The 21,278-nt window shown below is 35.9% G+C and overlaps 1 protein-coding gene and 1 long non-coding RNA gene across 5 annotated transcripts in view; one reads left to right on the top strand and one right to left on the bottom strand.

Moving 5' to 3' along the window:
• The window catches only part of OPA1 (OPA1 mitochondrial dynamin like GTPase), a 52,318-nt gene extending 33,419 nt beyond the window's left edge, over positions 1-18,899 (bottom strand). The window contains exons 1-9 of one of the 4 annotated variants that reach the window (XM_068692756.1): positions 18,730-18,899; positions 15,254-15,572; positions 14,830-14,926; positions 13,572-13,679; positions 12,289-12,342; positions 11,564-11,631; positions 5,989-6,099; positions 1,071-1,124; positions 535-639 (exon numbers count right to left, since the gene is read on the bottom strand). In XM_068692756.1, coding sequence (XP_068548857.1) covers positions 535-639; positions 1,071-1,124; positions 5,989-6,099; positions 11,564-11,631; positions 12,289-12,342; positions 13,572-13,679; positions 14,830-14,926; positions 15,254-15,572; positions 18,730-18,758 — 945 coding nt within the window. In that variant the 5' untranslated portion in view covers positions 18,759-18,899. The remainder of the gene's footprint in view (positions 1-534; positions 640-1,070; positions 1,125-5,988; positions 6,100-11,563; positions 11,632-12,288; positions 12,343-13,571; positions 13,680-14,829; positions 14,927-15,253; positions 15,573-18,729) is intronic. The other 3 variants (XM_068692758.1, XM_068692757.1, XM_068692759.1) reach the window with 3 other exon arrangements.
• LOC137861402 (uncharacterized) lies at positions 18,889-20,644 on the top strand. Its single transcript, XR_011099579.1, has 2 exons — positions 18,889-19,729; positions 20,208-20,644. It is a non-coding gene; the product is annotated as an uncharacterized lncRNA (long non-coding RNA).
• The last annotated feature ends 634 nt before the right edge of the window (positions 20,645-21,278 follow it).

Genomic DNA, 21,278 nt, shown 5'->3' with positions numbered 1-21,278 from the left:
GGTATTGAACTATCAACTTTGTTCTGTAAAAATAAAAATTTATTGTCTTCAGGTTTCCAGAGGAAAGATGAAGACCCGTATCGATCAAAAGCAAAAAGCATACCTCGTTAAATCTCTATGGATTTATACAGGACCATTAAAAGATGTTTCCTGACTCTGTTACTGAATTCCTACCAAATTCAGTAATGCTCATTGCAAAGCATGGAGGTACCAGATTATGTGTAAGAAAAATTGGAAGCATATTTACTAGCAAATATAGTGAGGCTACACAAAAAATAAAAAATATCCCACAAATTGTATTTTCCATTCAGATAAGTTATTTAGAACTGATAATCTTTCTGCTCTTCAACTGAACCCGTTTCCAAAAGTCATATAGTTCAAAAAATCTGGTATATAAAAGCCTTCACGTGTCAAAAAAAAGCATAGAACAAATAACAAATGTTAAAAGTTCATATATGGATTAACAGATAAAACTTAGAATATCATCACAGAAAACAAATTGTATTTCTATACTAATGGTTAACACGTAAGTACCTTTAATTTCCTCTGATGAATTCCTTTGTCATCTCTTTGCAGTACCAATTTTCTTAATTCCTTGTTCTCTTTCTCTAGTCGCTCCAGCATTCGTTGGTATTTGAGCTAGAAAACAGTGGTACAAATGTAGTGTCATAATTACGGAAATAGTACAGTTTAGCAAAATTTTACCTATGAAAAACAAAAGTTAAAAACAAATATCACTTGTAATGAAACAGCACTCCAGGTAAATTCCACATTTCAGGAATCTATAGCATTGAAACAAGGAAGGTATTCTAGGACATTATGATTATGCATTTCCCCTACTCCTACACTTCCTTCTTACATTCAGTCAGCCCCTGTCAACGAAAGAACAGATTATATTAACCTGTAGTCTGGGCCAACATGGTTAACCCTGGATACTGAAGTGTGGTTTTTAATCTTCCAGTTCTTAATTTTTACCTAATACTTTAAATTTCAGACATATATTAATCTAGTAAATCTGAAACTGCTGCACGCAAATAATTACTTAAGACATCAGTAACTCAGAAAGTTACCTGAGTGCGTAGAAGTTCTTCCTGAAGTTGATCGATCTTCTCTTTGTCAGAAACCTACAAAGAAAAATAATCATGGCTACTAACACATTGTTTAGTTAATCCACTGCAAGTAACGAAATCACAAATCACAAACTTCATTTCACATAAGATTGATTTTACATGCATTTTAAAGCAACTAAGATTCTTCAATTTGCATTTAAAAATTTAACGCTGATGGAAAAGTTACATCTGCAACAGGAGAATCACATGAAAAGGTCTAAACTCCAGCGCATGCAAACGCAAAAACCCTTCAAGACTTCGTCGTAGGAAAGTGGGCTTAGGGGAAGAACAAAACTTTGTACGGTGTTTGGTTTTCTGGTCACTAGCCTAAATACAATTATGTGGTCAAACTCCCAGGATCTCTTATGCTTATATCCTGAATTAGCATGTACTTAATAAGATACAGTCACTAAAACACCTGCTTGTTACAGAAAGGTGAGTGTTCACCATTTCTGAAACTTCCAGGGGATTTTTATTTCAGATTTGTTTTTCAGAATTATAATCCTAAACATTCATGTTCAACTTCTTAAAATACAGTTATGATAGTCTTGAAAGGTAGTTTTAGATTTATTTACATTACTTTAAAAACTGGAAAAATTAGGTTATTAGAATACAAAACATTTTGAAGTTCAAGTCATAAATGCAATACAGACATTTTTAGTCAGATACTTTTCAAATCTGTTCATCAAGAAGATGTAATTGTTGTTCAAACGAATCCATTTTTAATAACACAGACAAAAGCATGAACTGTGCAATACATATCCATATTGTGTAAATCTTTACAAGCAACATGAAACTTAATGGCTGACTGATGTAATTTAGAAAAAATGATCATCAAAACATCCTTTCACACTGAAAGAATGAATTAGGTAAAACCTTAATATTTAAATAAAGCTTGTAACATTTACAACTTTACATCAGAAAGAGTGATTAACATGCAGAGGACATCTGTCATTTAGAAAACACAAATCAATTTAGTTACTATAATTTCACTCTAGTTGTTACAGATTAAAAAATAAATCTCAGTTATTCATATTGACATCATTAAGGTATTAAACCTATAATACACCGGATCACATATGCACTTTACAGGAAGCAATCAAGCTGATATTTCCATCAACATCCAATTGTTTTCTTATTCATAAGCAGCAAAGGGGAAGTATTGCAAATTAACTTTCTTTACTTTCTGCTGGTTAGTTAAGTGATAGCAAGAGTGCATCAGAAAGGGAAGCTTAGCACACACAATTTGATGCCTGCAGCTACGGCACAGTGTATGTAAATGTTTCTTTACATATACACACACCTCAAACACCTAAGAGACATTAAAGGGAAAATAATAACAGAAGGGCAAAGGGAATAGCGTAGGGTATCAGGAAAAAGCAAGAAAATAGGAAAGCCAAAGTGCACCATTTGGTGCAGATTTTCAAAGCAGCTAGCATCTTCCCACTCTCTGCTCTTAAACAAGCTCTTTCTGAAAGTATTTCAGGGGCTTTGATGCATCTTTGAAGAGCATACTTACAAGTGGATTATTTCTAACCACATGAATAATGTCTTTTACATGCAGTATACTTATGTTAAACACAGTAAACAAAAATATTGCACTCAGCTGCACTTTGCAAGATGTGAAGCAAGGAATTACCTAGCACTTGATGATAATTCTGTGAAGGACAATTAAGTAAGTCATGTTAAAATTATACATCATTCTAGAACTGTTTGTTATGTTTCAGCTTTTGGTTCAGGTGTCCTTTGAATGTTTAGCTGCAATTAGCATGTACAGTATTTTCAACATATAATTCTTAATCACAGAATTACAGAGTGGTTGAGATTGGAAAGGACTGCTGGAGATCACCTAGTCCAACCCCCCTGCCAAGGAGGGCCACCTGGAGCACACTGCACAGGATGGCATCCAGGATGGGATCCTTTTAGTATCTCCTGAGTAGCAAACTCCACAACCTCTCTGGGCAACCTCTTCCAGAGCTCCGTCACCCTCACAGTAAAGTGTTTTCTAATATTGCTAAGTATTTTTTAATTTGCCAATGAAATTTAAAACTACCATAACATTCTGAAGTAGTAACAGTAAGACGTGACTAATCTGGGATTTCTATTCACTTTAAAGACAATGATAAAAACTGTAGGGTAAAAATACCTCTATTTTTTTCTCTCTCTCTCTCTCTCTCTCTCTATATATATATATATATATTTACACACACAAAATTTTGTTTAATCCAGTTCAGCCAGGTTTGGACATCGAGATGCCTCTTTCTTTCCGCAGTGCCACCTGACTTATAACAGAAGACTTATAGCAGAAGAAAACTGTAGGGCCATTTTTAATCATAGGTTCCTGCACACAAAAATGCAGATACCTATTTACTAAGATTAACAGAAGCTCACATTTTATTCTTTTATTGTTGCTTACTTTGCACAGTGATTGCTTTCCAGCAACTATTGTCACATGTTGTATAAAATAAGTACGTGCCTCTGAAAATTTAGTGCCTCTGAAACTCTATTTATTCTCTAACTAGACTATAAATAATTCTAAACTGATCATCAACAGAACTGCAATGATTTCCAGTGTTATAAATGAAAATATCAATACCTAGACAAAACACAGAAAGCATGCACATCACAGCTATACAAGAATAATCAATTACACTGCTAAATATTTATCAAAAGACTGACAAAAAACAATAGGAAGCAATTACATTTTTGCTTTTAATACCCTCTCCTGATTATAAGTTGAATAATAGTAAGAATTATCTCATAACTGAAGTAGATTTAACATCGAATAGTTAAATTAAAATGGAAAATGTGCAAGTAAATCAAGCAACAGAACTTCAAAGTATGGAAATGAAACAGTAATTTTCTCTAGCAGGCAAGCAAGCAGAGCCAATTAAGTTAAAAAAATAAACAAGGTTAGTTTATGCCCCATCAAAATGGCATGCAATGACATATTTCAATGACAGTAACAATTTCTTCTTCCAAAGATGAATTTGGATAAATGAATCTAATTTATAATCCCATGTCAATATATTAAAGAAAATGTTTTACCACATCTTTCAACTTCCTTCAAGCAAAAAGATTAATGTGACAAAAAAAGAGACATTCCTTGTCATTAGGCATGTATACCAAACACCACACCTGAATGCTAAATTAAGATTTTTTATTTTTTTTTTAATATGCAAGGGCAGTTAGATTTCCAACACTCAAAACCCACAAAGAAGTACCTGCCTTGGAGGACAGGATAACACTTACAGGGATAGCCCTTACAGCTATTTCACAGCTTGGGAATTGTAGAATTAGTTGCAAGAAAGTGCTAACAAGGTAGGATTTCCATCAGAAACAAATGTAATATCAAGCTCATTTTTTTCCCCAATTCCCTTTATTGTGCCAATACATTTTTATATATCAAACACTGTATTACTTTTACATCTTCATATACTTCATCATAAACTTCAAGCTACTATTCTATACTCCAGTGGTCCGAATAAACAGTACACAATCTGTCAGAGGCTGAAGGAGTTATCCTTACTAAAAAAAAGAGGAAGTGAACAAATAGAGAGCATTTAGACCACTGAAGACATCTCTCCTCTTCTACTAAATACTCATTTGGAAGGGAATAAATGTGAGGATGAAAAAAAATCCCTCCAACTTTTGTAGGACACCCTTTGAGATAAAACCTAATTTCATATAATTGCATTTCCATTGTATTGTTATACAGTGTCTAGATAAACAACTGACAATGGAACACATCAGTTATATTACATCCAGAGATAATATTAGCTAAATCTAAATACATTTCAAAAATGAAATTTGAGGAAAGTTTTTTTTTTTTTTTTTTTTTTAACTAAAGGAAGATTAAGTTTAGGGTGGCCAGTGGTTGCAAATCTAAAATAGAAAAATAATAATACTGGTAAAAAAAAGTAAAATATTTAAATTTAAAATGCTAGTATAGTTTCAGAGAACTAATTGATTTAACTAATCTCCTCTGTTAAAAGGCTGCAAGTCATGAAAACTGCAGCTATGCAACTGCTTAAAAGTTTAATTCCCATTTACAGTGGTATTCTTTCTGTGGGAAGTATCTTCAAATATACAGAAGAGTAAGTACAGTGCTCAATTCCAAAGCTGTTCAAAGATATGAGGAATTAAATATTTTGGGGGGCACTGAAGCAGACAGTAAAGAAATGTGGTTAAGAATTGTAGGCTATAACAGAATAGACTACTAAAATATCCCAAATTAGGAAGTATTTCCAATTCACCTCAGCTCTATAACAGTGAATAGTTCATAAATGAAGTAAGTAAAGTCACTTGTGGATGTTCAACAACCACAGTATATCAATATAAACTAGGTTTTAAGAGAGACAATAGACAAGCAATATGTTTGATGAACACATGGAGTTTTTAACAGGAGTATTTAGAAACAATTTTGCACAGGCAATTAAAGAGCTGCTGTCACTTTCAGATTTGTAATGTTATAAGCAGGAGAAAAAAGTTCCCAGAGACGTATTGCCTACATATAGCTATACTCTCAAAAGATATAGCTATAGTCAGCAAGTAACAGCAGAGTAAGTAAACTGGATGTTTATTCACATACTTTCCTTAAATGCACTTTTTAATATATCAACTTTAAGTAACAGTTTTATAAGGGTAGAGAGCATTCAAAATGATATAAAATATTTGTTCTGCTTTTAACACTCTGCTTGAGTAGCAATTTGGTTAAACTGAACGAGGACTATACACATGTACCGAAGTTGTCTATAATAATTATTTGGGCCCATGATTTAATTAGAAGTTAGATTTTTTTTTTTTTAAATCTCATATGCAGGAGGCTGAAGTATTCGATTAGTGAGAACACAGTACATATTGTCCCTTAAGCCATCACCTTTCGTTTCTGCTGGTACGAGCCCGTGTTATATTGGCCAGCGGCTCTGCGTGCTTCCTCTTCGTGCTGCTGGATTTGTTGTTGTAACAGAATGAGTTCACCAAGCAGGCTCTGCCATGAGTTTATAATAAAAAGGAAAGGAAAAAATTGGGGGTGTAAGGAGAACAAATTTAAACCAAAGGGCATGACAAAGACAGATGAGAAACAGGTATGAATGGGTCAGTTCAAACAAAATGGAAATATTATCAAGATCTCCTGCTAGCTAGCTGGGACTGGATACAACTAGCACAACCATGCACCTTGCAAATCCATGAAGAACAAAATAAAAACATTTAGCTAGATTTTAAAAATATTCAATTTTAAATAAACACCTACATCTGAATAAATAAATTAAAATTCAACCAACATTGCTATAAAATATTGACAAAGGTTTCAGGATTTCATCTCAACTAAATAATATCCAAATTTCTTAAGTATCAGCAATTTTTCACAACTTAACCATGTAGGTATTTAAATAGGGTGTTTTGGATACTCTACACAAAGTGGTACAGAACAGTTAATCAGCTCAACTTTGTCAGTAACGTAAGAGCTCTTGTTTTGTTCTTGCTCTCAGCAATGCAGATACTTTACAGAAAGATGACTTCTCCTGCAAAGTAGCCTTCAAAGTAAGAGAAGCAAAACAGTTTCTAAGGCATAAAGAATTCAATTCTGTAACAATCTGCAGTTTAGAATAATGCCATCATAATCCTCCCTGATAACTTCAAAATTCCTGCAATGCAATGCTGATTTCTTAACTATTCGGCATTTCTGTGAAGCTTAGATTTCTTCTCTTCTCCCTCCACGCCAAATATTCCTGCAACAGTAAGTTGTCTTTCAGAAAGTCTACATTGGTTCAAAGATACTATGCTACCTTCTGGAATCTTATGTACAATTTATTTCAGATAATGTAGATAAAAGAAAAAATAAATATTCAAATTAAGGTCTTTAAAAAATGTTACATCTTCTAAGAAAACATTCAGTAAAATGGTGTTTCAAAAATGTACTAAAGAAGTCAAAACAAATCCTGGAATAAAACTTTGATGTAAAAAGTTCAAGACATCTGCCATCAATTTATACATTAGGTGCACAAAATACACACACAGGCATGTACACATAAGGATAAACAACACAGGAGAGAATGGATAAAAGACGAGACAATCAAATGACCGAACGTTTTGTTAAATAGCAATTTGTATAACATTTCTAGAATAGAAAAGTCTCCACATTTGTATTTTATTGAACCACTTTGAGATTTATTAAATCTCTTTACTGGAAGATGGGCAAACACATTTGAACTGTGCCAAGAAACTGAATGAAACAATTGTTCAATTTCACTTCCATAGAGCATCAGAGATAGCCACACAGGTATACTTAGTATTAGAAGAACAACAATAATATTTTACCATTTCACAAGCAAAGTAATTCTTGGCACGATTCCTTTCAAAATTATGCTATTGGTCAAGAAGATGCCAGAAAAAAACACTGAACAAACCTGCCAAGAAGGTCTTTTAGCATTTAAATGAGAGATAACACAAGTTGTTTGAAGTCACCACGTGTAACTATTTGACACGAAATTACTTTCCAGGAGGTCAGGTACATCTGACTCCAACTCCGTAGCAAAATATGAAAAACATTTTTCAAGTGAAGTCACCCCATGTAACAGAGTATTCAAGTAAAAAGGGCGAGATTGCTTCTCAGTAACACTTTCTTCTTTGTATTTATCAGTCAATAACATTGTTACCTTTGTTTCCTATTTCTTACTACATAAGTTACAAACAAAACCAAACCAAAACAAAGTCAACCAAACAATGACAACAAGAAAACAAGAAGCAGCTTGTACAGCACACAGCAACACACAACACCTAGCCTAGTATGAATTGGGATATAAATAAAACTTTTTACAACTCCCTGCCACTGTTCTCCCCTAGCCTTCAACTCTCTAAATCAGTCACTCTTATGTAAAAATAGTTATTTTCTAAAATAAGAATTTCATCTAGAAAATCAATGCTGATCAATTAATGGGATTTAAACTAACAAACTGTTTACAAGCATTATCAATCATCTTATCAAAGAAAGTAGAACAACACTAGTTGACAAACTTGGTGGCACAAACTCTGGAGAGTCATCATGAGAATCTGGGTGCACAAAAAATAAAAACCCAAAACCAGTGCAGTTACAGTATCAGCAGATACTTAAAAAAAATCAAAACACACTAGTTTACATTTGTTAAATTTGCTGTACGTCAGTTGGATACGACTATCTTTTAATTTAAAAGTTCCTCACAACTGAAGTATGTGTGCCCCATTTTCAAGAGCGACCAGAACCCATGCCTTGTTAAATTGGGAATACAACTGGGCAATGAATACAGAAGGGAAAGTTACGTAAACTTTGTCACATAATTTAGAAAGAAAACAACAACAATAAAAAGAAAAAAAAGAGAGAAAGCTAAAAAAAAAAGATTAAAATAATCCTACTCCAGGAGACAACCTGTCAGCTATACAAAGAGTACCAGAAAATGGCCCTGGAACTACATAAGCAGGAATTTGCAAGCATATGGGCATCACTTTTCCTGTCTGCCATATATGTATTCTGGAAAGCTTTCTATACAAGGGAAAGAAAGTACTGCCTGATGTCTGCAACTTTGCCTGCAGTAATATCACTGCCCATACTTGGAAAGTACGAAGTTATTTCTTACTACTTTTCAAGAGCTACAGATACTAACTTAGTTTTGTTGTTGTTTTTCCTCCCCTACAAGCTGCATCAGCATGTAGTTTTGATTTGATGTACTTTTTTTTTTTTTGATAGGAAGGAGGTTTATATGAATCATAAAGATTCTGTAATTTCCTTTATTTTTATGCTCACTTGGACATCAGCTAGCCAAGTTCCAGAGAAATAATCAGTGGACAATTTGTCCTTATGGATATCCTAATCATCAACAACAACATAAAAAGAAAATGTACAGAAGAAGCATTCCAGAAGTTAGGTCACAAAGAGGTCATAATCATACTACATCATAGAACTGGAATGAATTCACAGTACAACATTATTTTCATCTGAACTGCCACATGATGGGTGGAACTGATACCCAAGTCAAGTGACACTCCTACTAAAACCTCTTTCTCACGTAGAATTCCTGCGCTGCTGCTTCCACTTACTGAAGGTGACCCTCTGCTGGCTAGGCAAGGCACTTCAGTCATTGCCAAATGCTCCACAGTGAACCAAGGTTCTTAAGGCATGAGATCGTATCAAAGTGTCACAGGCAGAGAAAGGACTGTGTGGTTGGTTTTGAATAATACACATTGAATTATTCATTTACCTAGGTTCTAAGCCCCAAATCCAAAGTTGAGTCACATTTTGTTTATAGCCCAGATTACAAAGAAATTTTTAACTTTGGAGCTTGCTTGCCTTAATAGGAAGCTGAAACTGTTTAAGAGTTTTTGTTTGTTTGTTTGTTTTTCTGTTTTGGTCTGTGCTTTTTGGGGGGGGAGATAGGTAAGTACTGCAAAATAATTTTTTAAGAAGGCAATACTGCCATTTCAGTGCAAGTCTGAACTATTCCCACAGTACAAAACACACAACACAGTAAAATGTTTTACTATACTGGAGCTTTGTATAGCTATCTTCCTTCTCTGAAAGCAAATTTTCTTATTGAATCCACATGGAAACAGATTTAAATTCCATTTATTTAAATTACTGATCTAAGCACTCCAGTAATTTTAATTTTGTTTTCTTTCCAAAGAGTTGCACACATTAGCTGGAAAAGTAGTTTGTTCTAGACAATTTTCACTGCTCTTATGCTCTCTCTCATTCTACAGAAAGTTTTTATAGCTCTGAGGACAATGCCCAATTCTACAGAACAGAATTCCTACAAATGACAAATCCCTGGATATTTGCCATTAGGGAAAGATCAGTAATGAAAGACTGAAAACAGCTCATCAGCTGATTGTAAGACATACTTAATAACATAGCATTGTATGCATCTGTACAATAACAATTTTTAAACTAGTATTGGTTGGCAGTGAAAAGCATTGTATGAAAAAAGGCCATCTTACTCATTGTCTAGAAAATACTATTGCTTGCCAATAAACCAAGCTACTGTGGTATGTTAGCCATTTATATCTGTCTTTTTTGAAATATTATGACCAAAAATGATCACACTAATTAACAAACAACATCTTCTAACTGGAATTTGTCATATATAATTGGAATTACAAAAATTATTATGGCAGACTAAATTTTAAAACTCAGACTGGTTTAATATGGGCTGATATTTTCTCTACTGCAACTACATTTTTCCTGGCAACATTAACATGCAGTGGTCACTGCATATGAAAAAAATAGAATAATTAAGTATTAGTGATAATACTAGCAATCAGTAAAAATCTCAATTAATTTACTTACTGATGACAATAAATTAAGATGACCATTTCTTCACAAATCCATAGTTAAGGGATGTTTTTTGTTTTGTTTTAAACAGTGAAACCTGTGCTAAGCAATCATTGAAGAGAAAATAATTTTCCACGTATGGACAGTTTATTGACAAGGAGGAAACAAAACCTAAATTTATTTCTTATGCAGAAATCTGTCAATGTTGCAAAGGGGAAAAGGATGTGAGCTTTGTACAGGTTTCATTGCATTTCATATTGCCATGCAGAATGAATATAGAACGTATACATGCCTGCATATACAGAAATGTCTTTCATGTAAAACTCTATTTCCAGTTCAGTAAACAATTTTTTCAGTTGCAAAAATAAATATTTAACAATTTACAAATTCCCCGATACGTACCAGTTTCATTCCTTTTTTTTTTTAATTAAAAAAATATACAAAGGAAAAATGAAAAGCCTTTAGAGAATGAGCAACATTACCACCAAGGATTTAAACAGAAATAACATCTAGTATTCATTAAAGCAAAAGATTAAATTCTAACTTCTTTACTTCAATGAAAAAATGCTAACACTTTTAGTTATTTAAATACAGTAGCATTTTCTTTCCATGAAAATACTGTAATATTTTTCTTCCAGGAAATCTTAACAAAAATGTGATTATACACTTTTTAATTAAATTAAAAAAAAAAAAAGACTTCTTTTACAAATAGAAATTCTTTATTACAGCAGAGATCCTTCAGTAAGAATCACAACTGTGAACGTGGCAACAGAAATGAAGTTGCAAGCAGAAAAAAAATGAAAATAACTGTAGAAGCCTACAGCAACTTCAGTAATAAGCTATCAGTTCAAATACTACTGAGAGTGTGTCCTGAGAAATTCCAAATGCACGCAAAATACCTCAAATGACCTTCTTTGAAAACAAGTTTCTGAAGAATGTAATACTTAAAGATTTTTATGACTGCCTACACTTTTCCTTACACCAAAATGTGTTTAGCACTGTACTGTTTATATATTAAAAGCACCAATGCATTCTCTTCGAAGATAAATTCTACTAAGCTGCTTCAAACAAATATCTACAACTAGCTGTTAAAGCACTTAAAAAAACAAACTACCTGTTAAGAAATTTGTATTTGCTTGAGAGTAATTACCTTCTTGTACTGTTTGTCATTGTCATATCCCTGGTCTGTAGCTCTGAATGCTGTTTCTCCAGGAGTACCTAGGACACAATTAGAGAAATTCATTACAACATGCAAAACACTCTTCAAAAATTTAAAACTACACCTAATCAATGTAAAATAAACCTATGTATTACTATTACCTTATGTATTATTAAATCAATAACCTTGCTATCAACCCAAAAATATTCACCACAAGTAACTGAAAAAAAACCTCAGTTTAAAACTCATTTGAAAAATTTATTTCAAATTTAAATTGTGACTCAAAGCAGTTATTATCAAGAGGGAACAGGCAGCATTAGCTAGACTATTTAATCTCTAAAAGCTTTTTTATTTAATTTATTTATTTCTGATACACAAGAGGATGATACAAATTCAACTGTATCATTGTAACGATATATATATATATATATATATAACTACACATACACACATGTTCTTTTCTACTCTAATGACATGTTTTCAAAATAAGCTTCCTAGAAAAAGCATCTGCTAAGAACTATGATAGAGAAGCATCAACTACTCATTCTCACAGGGGCAGATCTAAGAATTTTTTTAAATAGTTGAAAGGTATTTGTAACTCAAAATTAATTGAATAGTGGTGTTTACACTGATATTCACTCCTCTTAGTACAATAGTGTTTTAAGAGTTTGCTTTAAAGAGGCAGGTTAGGGGCAGTAAAAAGGGCTTTTACACACCTAACAACAGAAGTAGATCAGAAGCTCCTATGACTTCACTAACCAAATTGTAACCTGTGAAAAATCAGCAGAAGAGGGGAAATAAAAATTATAAATACAAAACAAAACGCAAAATAAAGATGAGGGATCTTTGTCTCATTTGGAGGACCACAAAACCATAAATGGCAGCTATGCCCAGGTGAATATGCTAACAAATTCCATTATAGTAGGTGATACCTCACAGTACCGGTCAATAACATGACAAAATTTTAAACAGGCAAGATATATAGGAGATTGTCATCTACTTGTCAGTCTGTTGATCTTGATCCCTGCTGAGCTTGTAATGAGATGAATTAACTATTTCCACCATTAACAGTATTTTAAGAAAATGAAAACACACTTCTTAGGTACACTGATATGCAAATATTCTCAAAAACATGTAAAGCGGTGACTACGATACCCCAGAGATAAAATCTTTCATAACTATGCATTTATGTTTTTTGGTAATTATTAAGATATACATCAGAAAGAATCTTTCATTCTGTCACAAGAAAGACTGGGTGAAGTTTTGAGCTGTGCTAAAGAGCATGTCAGATAACGATGATGAAATCAATTATTTTTATAATTAAAGTCCATTGGTTAAAAATGTCCTATTTAAATCTAAAATTTGAAAACCTCTAAGTATACTAGTACCTGGACACAGTGGATTGACAAACCATGCCCCTATTTTGTGAAGGACTCAGAACTCCCACATACCCGACTGAAATGCAACCTCTACCTAATCTGAATCTCCTAGCAAGTCTTTCTGCCTGGATGCAGCTCCAGAAGATATCACACAACCTGAAGATGACCTGGGTTACAAATCTCTTATCTCACATGCCTGCAACATTAAGCACCATCATTCTCTTAATTATCCAACTCTGTCCTCCTGTAACAGCTATAGCATAGTACTGTTACTACTGTCCACTGCCACTCACAGATTCTGCAAGTTCCAGCAGGACACTTCCAGCTTCTATGACTTACTGAAACAATTAACTTTTGATCTGTTTGTTTAGAGGCGCAAAAAGAATTCTGTTTTTCTATTCACAGTCACATTTTGGTTCCCAGCACTTGCTAACAGAATTCTTGCCTTTAAAAATCCATTAAACTTACCTGTGTCCATACCACTTTGAGATGAGATATTCAATGAAAGGCATGCATTTTGAGGATCCACTTTCTTTTAGCATCAAAGGACATAGCTGTAACCTCATCTTGTAATATCTTATGTTCTCAAAATTAAAACTAAGCTGAAAAATTATTCTCACCAGGAGAAAAAAATCCTTTCAGTGAAGCGAAGCTCTCTCCAATCTTGTCAAAGTCAGGCAGAAGTTTGGCAAGGTCATCAGCATCAGGAAGGGCTTTGATAATTTTTTCTAGGAAAACAGTACAAAAGCTAGTGAGCAGTTTTTCTCTCCTACTATTGTTGTGAATAGGAACAGCTTAGGCTATAAAACCTTGTAACTGTTCTGAGGCATACCTTTCTCTTTTAAACTTTAAAAAAAATTATTTATTTAATTAAACATTGCTTTCAACATGCACCTCCCCCCATCAGTGTTGGGAAAGAATATCAGATCTGAAAAACCAACTGCTTTTTTAGACTTTGAACTTTCTGATAACTTGGCTGCCTTATGTACTTTAAATTCTGTACAACTTAATTTTTGCAGTTCACCACATTTCATGCATTGCCTCACATACTTCAGAAACAATGTTTTTTAAATTATAGGATGGCATATCTATGCTATATGTTTTAAGAAAAACTTATTTTTCAATTTCATAAATAACCCAATTCTGCAGTTGTTTCAAAAAACCACCAACATTATTAATTTGAGAGTATTATAAAAACATAGTGTTCACTAGCAATCACAGAAAAAAACCACTTGTCTCACTTCTTCAATGCAATGCTCAAACACATAGTGGAAATGTTCACAAACGTTTTTTAAAAGAACACTACCTAACTATTCTCATATATAATAGGTAACTGATTGTTTTTTAGACTTCTGAGAATATGCAAGAAATCTAATGTAACTAGAAGGTTCAGGAAAATAAAATCTATATTTTTCTTTACTCTGCATCTTCAAGATAATTTTGCAGATATTTCTATAAATTCCTGTGTTTTCAATTAATTGTTTAATTATACCTACTTTCTACTTGTCTAATTATATTTTTATTTGTTACTCATTCATATGGAGAGAACCTTGTGCATAATAGTGCCAAAACTTGTCCCCTTGCTCATGCTGGAAGTGTGCTTTGAATAACAGCAGTACATGACAAAAGAAAGGACCGAGAATGTTCTCAAATGAAAAGCTAAATTCTGGAACTTCAATGCTAAATAATGCTTAATTTCTTCAGACAAGCAGAATGATACAACTAGTTTGGTATGACATATCCCAAACTCTTTAACAATACAAGCTCACCCGAATTACAGCTATAACACTACTATTAGATTGGAGCCAGGCACTAAGAACCACACCCTTGTGTTTAAGTTGTGTATGTGCTAGTATAACATTTTAGCATTTGTGATACCGAAGTCAATATGTTCGTCAAGCTCCCAGATGAAGTCAGGTACAATCCACTTATAATCATCAAGATCAGGCATCATGTCCTTCCACTGATCATATGTCTAATACAAAAAGGAAAAAAATACAATAGAAATAGAAGAAATGTACATTTGAGCATATTTGAAGCATATGAGCCATCTATTGAACAGCAGTACCTACATATAAAGCATACTAACCCACCATCTTTTAGATATGTATAGTATTATTCAGGTCTTTTAAAATCTATACTAGTTCTCTCAACAATCTGTTTTCCAATTTCACTCGTCTTTCTTTTCATTAGTTAACAGAACAATGAGATTCTGTATTTTTGTGGATTAATAACAATTAGTGTTCTCAAACCTGTAACAACAAAAATAAACATGCATTGAATATCCTCCAAAGATAAATACCTTTTTAGCTGTGTAACCACCACCTACAGCAGATCCTAATATAATGTAGCGAATTCTGAGAAGCCTTGATGCTAGTCTAGCTAGCCAAAAGTTCCTGTAGGACTGGTATCCATACTTTACATTTAAAAGTTTTGTTTTGCGAAAGGGAAGACGATTAAGAGAAGAAAACTGCTGAATGGATATCCTTAAGGGAGGTCTTTGAAATTTTGAACTTGGATAGTAGGGATGATGTATACTTCGGGAAACAAGATGCAAATTTTGTAGTGGTGATTTTCTTTTTATTCCATAGTTGCTCTTGGCTAGACTCCTGCAGATGACGCTAAAAGAAAGAAAGAAAAACTCTTAGTAACAGATATATTCAACATACCATTAACTCAATAACCTCTTTAGAAGCAATTCACATTACATTGTAGCTGGTTACAGATAAATTAGAGCATCATTCTGTATGGCCACCAATCACTGCTATGCTACCAGGAAAAAAAAAAAGCTGTAAACGTTATTAAAGGGTATAGTGTTTCCAGCGATTGCAGAAAGAACACCTTTAATCCCAGTTATGAACTCTGCTGTTAGGTGAGTTTAATTTCAATACTGGATTAAGACAAATCATGTCAATGGTAAAACACAGTTTGGCAACAAGTACCTAAGAGTCCACAGATGACTATGATCAACTTGAATCATAAAGGAAAACTTGACAGTTTGGCTTATTTTGTTACTGAAAACTAACTTTTAAAGAAATTAACTTTTTTTCAGACTTCAAAAATCAACAAGCAGACAAAAACACCCTTTGCAAAATACACGTTACTTTTCTGGCAAAGCTGATTCTCCTGTGGAGTTGAAGAATGTACTCGAAGAAATCTTTCAGTTTCTTTAATTTTCTGTGGTTCTAGGTTTATAGCATTATTGTTTTGTCTTGGGTCATGCACAGACAAGATTACTTCCAGACATGCTTGCACCATGTCTGTTGAAGACTTCCGTAAAATAATTCAGATTTAAACACTGGGAAATTTCAGTGTGAACAATTTGATTCTGAAAACAGAACTCAGCAATTAATACGATAAAACACAGAACCTTATCAACCCTGCCAGTATTAAACTTCACACACAGGTTGGAATAAAGCTCCTTGTACACCTTCACTTATGCTATCTGCGTGCTTTAGCATTTTGAGGTAGCTTTGCTAGCTTACGGAAAATATAACAGAACAGTTAACATTAAAACATTTACTGGATGCAAAATATGAGTGAAATTACAGTTCTTGAAATTAATGCTTGCTCCCTGAAGTTTTTTTCAGGGTTTGTTATATTCTCCAGTGTATTTACTTATGAAGAGGACAAATGAAAAAGTAGAAAGTGCTTCAAACCATTAAGAAGGCAAATTATTCATCCCATAATCCTTGATCATTTAATATTAAGGGATTTTAAAGAGAATACATAAGTGAATCCTAGGAAATTGGAAAAAAAGCTCCAAAATAAATAGTACTTTCCCTGAGTTTGTCTGTGTACCACAGATGTCATTCTTTCATAGGCATATTCTTTACCTCCAAACAAATGGAAGACTTCATTAAAAAAGCACTTTTACATAGAGATTGAGCATATGGAAGAAAAATTAAAAATCAGCGATTTCTACTTCTCCTTTTTTTTTTTTTTTAAAAAAAAAAAAAAGCAGACAGCATATGTTTAAAATTTTTCTTTAGTGTAGTGGCAACCTTAAAAAAAAAGGAACTCCACCAACTGTTGCAGAAGTCCTCTTTCTTAAAAGGCAATACAATTCTGAAATTTACCTTCTTGCTGCTATAGTTCGGAAGACCATGCTCTTGCAGCAACAAACTCATTATCTAGCAAAAGCATAATAAGCAGGAACAGAACAACCCCTCAAGCAACATCAGGTATCTTCTCTTTGATATGGAATTACAAAAGCATCAGAAATAAGCCACAGATAGTGCCAATACAAAAAGTGGACACACAGAAATAAAAAAGTGAAAATGCCTCGACACTAGAAATATTCTAATTCCTGCTTTGGAAGACAGTTTTAATCAGGGTGTGGTAAGCCTCGATGAAGCAAGCTAACTGTGTGGTTCTTCCTTTTGTTGTGTTGTCACTACCACTGCGCAGATATTTAAATTTGTCAGTTCTTACTATTGCAGCCACTTCTGGTTATCGGCCTTCACCCTGATTAGAGGTACTCTAATGGCACATAACTTTCTTCTCTGCGATTGTTCTTTTAAAATACACTGTCTTGTATTGCATCCATTCTGTACTGATCAAACTGAATGAAAAATTGTGTTCCATCAGAAATTATGGAAAGAACTTGATCAACAACAACTGCCTTTTGAGTGCTATCTCATGTAAAGATCCATCTACTTCCCTTTCACATATAAAATCTTACATTAAAAACAAACAAACAACTCCACTGTTATTCCATAAGTCGTTTACTCTTTCCTCTTCCTGCTGCTAAAAGCTATCGATGAAAGCTGACAAAAAAATCAACTGAACATCTCCACCAAAAGTGCAGTGATACTGAAATGAAAGCCAAATCGACAGCACTAAACTATGTGGTCCATGATTGTTGCATGTAAAGCCTCTGGAAAACTGCGTTTAACAAGAAACAACCCAAAAATTAGCCTTCCAGACACAAGCAGCTCTGCCATCAGAACCTGTCTGATTACAGGCCTGCACCCTGACTACCCTCACATCGCACAGATTATAGATACCTTGTTAAAAAGGAAAAAAAAAAAAAGTGGCCCGTTGCTAGGATATATAATAGGATATACACTAGGATATACACTAGGATATATGCTAGGATGCTGAAGCATACCTATTATCTTATGCATATTGTTACAGTTTAAGAGTTCAAAAAAATCCCCCCTCAGCTGGGACAAACTTTTCATGAAGACATGCTATAAATACTTCTGTTAACTATAACCATGAAACAATCTGTCAAAGGATCATAAAGGTTGGAAGAGCCCTCCAAGATCACCTGCTCCAACCACCCCCCTACCACCACCATCACCCACTACACCCTGTCCCTAAGCACCATGTCCAACCTTGCCTTGAACACCCCCAGGGACGGCGATGCCACCACATTGCTGGGCAGCCCGTCCCGGTGCCTGACTACTTTCTGAGCAGAAACGTCTCGTAATTTCCAACCTGAACCTTCTTCTTGTGCAACTTGAGGCCATTCCCTCTGGTCCTATCTGTGCTATCTGTGAGCAGAGGCCGACCCCCAGCCCCTGGAGCATTCCCCAGCAGCAGGCAGGCGCTGCCCTCCCTCCCTCAGCACTGACACCCCGAAGGAAGGGCACCCTAAGAGGGACCAGGCCTCCCCCCCCGCGGCTCGTGGAGCCCCGTTCCCGGCCCCAGCCCCTCCCCAGCCCCTCCCCAGGCCTCGGGGCACGATCGCGGGGCCGCCGTGGCCGAAGGGAGGAGGAGGAGAAGGAGGAGGAGGAGGAGGCGGCGGCCGCCCTGCCCCGTGGCGCTCACCAAGCCGCCGCCGCCCGTGTCCGCCACATGCTGAGGGCCGGGGGGTGCCGAGGAGGAGGAGGAGGAGGCCGCAGAGGAGGAGGCCGAGGCCGGGCGCCCCCGGGGCCGCCGCGGCCAAGGGCAGGTGGAGCCGCCGCCGGCCTGCCAGGGCCGCCGCCGCTTCCGGCCCCGCGGCCCCGCTGCGGAGAGCACGGCCAGAAACGGAGCTGCCTGAACGAAGGTTCCGGGGGAGGAGGAGGAGAAAAAGGAGGAGGAGGAGGAGGAAGAAGAAGAAGCAGCAGCAGGGATTTGGGGTTCTGCCCCTCTGTCTGCCCACGGGCTCCCGCCGTCAGGCTGGGTCTGAGGGGTGCGTGCCCAGGCTGCCCATGGGGACCTCCAGGCTTGCACCCAGCGCCTGGTTTGTGCCCTTCTTGCAGCAAGTCAGCTTGGACAGGAGGAAAATTATTGTCAAGTTGTGCCAGGGGAGGTTCAGGCTGGAAATGAGGAGCCATTTCTGCTCAGAAAGAGCAGTCAGGTGTTGGGACGGGTTGCCCAGGGAGGTGGTGGAGTCACCGTCCCTGGGGGTGCTCAAGGAAAGGCTGGATGTGGTGCTTGGGGACATGGCTCAGTGGTGATGGTGCTGTGTGCTTGGACCAGGTGATCTCGGAGGTCTTTTCCAACCCCAATGATTCCATGATTCTTTCTATTTGCAGCTAGGACATGTTTGAAAACTCCTTGTGACTTCTCAAAGTCTTCTTTTCCGCAGCGTAACCAGCCCCCCCTTCCCCGCAGACCACATTTCCTCACTCCTCTCCCTTCTCTGTGCTGTCTCTGGGCACCGTGCTGCACCCTTGTTGCTGCAGGGCTGTGCAGAAAGATAAATTTGGGGTGTCTTTTAAGTCAGGATGCTGTTTATACAGTGGGATTTTTTTCAGAGCAAATTAAATTGCACAAGGTTGGCAAAGGATGACATGAAACATGGATGCATTTTCAGGACTGAGGTTAAAGGTGCAAGAACGAGGTGAGGCACACGTATCTCTTGCTTGCTTGCTTTTAGGTTTATTGTTTTCTTTTTAACTTTTAAGGCATAGTCTTTGTTTTAAATCTTATCTTTACTTTTGCATTTTAACTTGACCAATCAACTTTATGACTTTCATTTGTGTTTTTAGGCAAATTTCAATTTAAAAAGAGGAATAATGATAACCATCTGTAGGAGATAATACAAGGAACTTTGTATTTCTAACCTAATCTGTAATGCTTCGTTTTAACAGTAGAGGGCATCATTTCACTAAAGGTTAAATGCACTTTAAAAAGCACTTTAGGGTGATTTAGAGGCATTTTCTACATCAGAAAATGAATCTCCTTAAGTACAATGCACAAATTCCACAATCTTCATAGGTTCTAGATTAACAGATTTTACTGGAATGTTATGACAGGCTTCCAATTTATGGAAATTATGAATGTTTTACACCTTTAATCTGTTTTCCCTTTGTTTTCAGTTTTGAACAACCAAGTCTCCCAATAAAAGGTGTTCTGTAGGAGCAGAAATTGTCATCAGGAGCTGGACTCTGCCTGTAAACAGTGAATAGATTGGATGAGTCCTGATTCTTCCCAGGAGCTCCGGGTTTGGTGGGATACCCTGCATGCAACTCACCTCTCTTCTCCTTGAAAGGGCAGCTCAGTGACCCCTGCTGCTCCCTAGCCTTCTACAAACACTACAAGTAGTAAGATTGACATTTGCAGATGCAGCAAAAGCTGACCAGGCAGAAAAAGTGTGTGTGGCACTCCTGTTTTCTGCTGCTGTCACCTCCCAAAATAATGAGTCATTTCCCAAAATCATCAACCTGCTTTGGGAAAGGTACCTTGGTGGTTGTTTCCTGTCCTTTGTAACTTTTAGGTAGCACTGATCCCAATAAACAGGTATATCAGAAATGGACTGTATTGCATTCTTTCTTTTTAATTTGTAAATGAAAATTGTGATTCTCATGTAATAACCGTAGTTCCTGTTGCTGAGTCTCAAAAGAACAAAGTGAAATTGGCAGCTTCTCTTGTGTTAATTGGTCTAGTTCCCCCCTTTTCTCTTCTCTCTTCCCTGCATTTCTCCCATTTCAGTTTCTCTGGCCATTGCATGAAACAGGCACTGGCCTTCAATGGTACTTTTGAGGTGTTTGGAACCAGTACAAGCCCGTGCCCCATGGAAATAAAGTACTGGTGAAGAGGAACTAACTTGGCACCTCTTGATCTGTTTCAGTCACCCTAGAAATAATATTTTAGTTTCCTTAACATATTTTCTGGAAGAACAGGTTTGGCTCTCCTTGCCTCATTCCTACAATATTTGATGGGTACTTCTTGAAAAGTAGCAACGGACAAGGAAGTAGTACTGGGAATGAATGACAAAACTAATAAACAATTCAGCCCATACTAGTGAAAAATGAGGTGATTTTCTGATTGCTGTTTTTTTTTCTGCCAACTTCCTTTTGGTCCTGATTTGGAGGTCAGAGTTATTTGTATCCATCTCACTGACATCAGTTTCCCTGAAGCTCCAGTTTCCTTGAAGAGTGAGTAAATAA

Source organism: Anas acuta, chromosome 9 (assembly GCF_963932015.1).
Source record: "Anas acuta chromosome 9, bAnaAcu1.1, whole genome shotgun sequence".
Classification (NCBI taxonomy): domain Eukaryota; kingdom Metazoa; phylum Chordata; class Aves; order Anseriformes; family Anatidae; genus Anas; species Anas acuta.
Note: the sequence above shows the minus strand (reverse complement) of the source record. Positions and strands in the feature narration are given on the sequence as shown.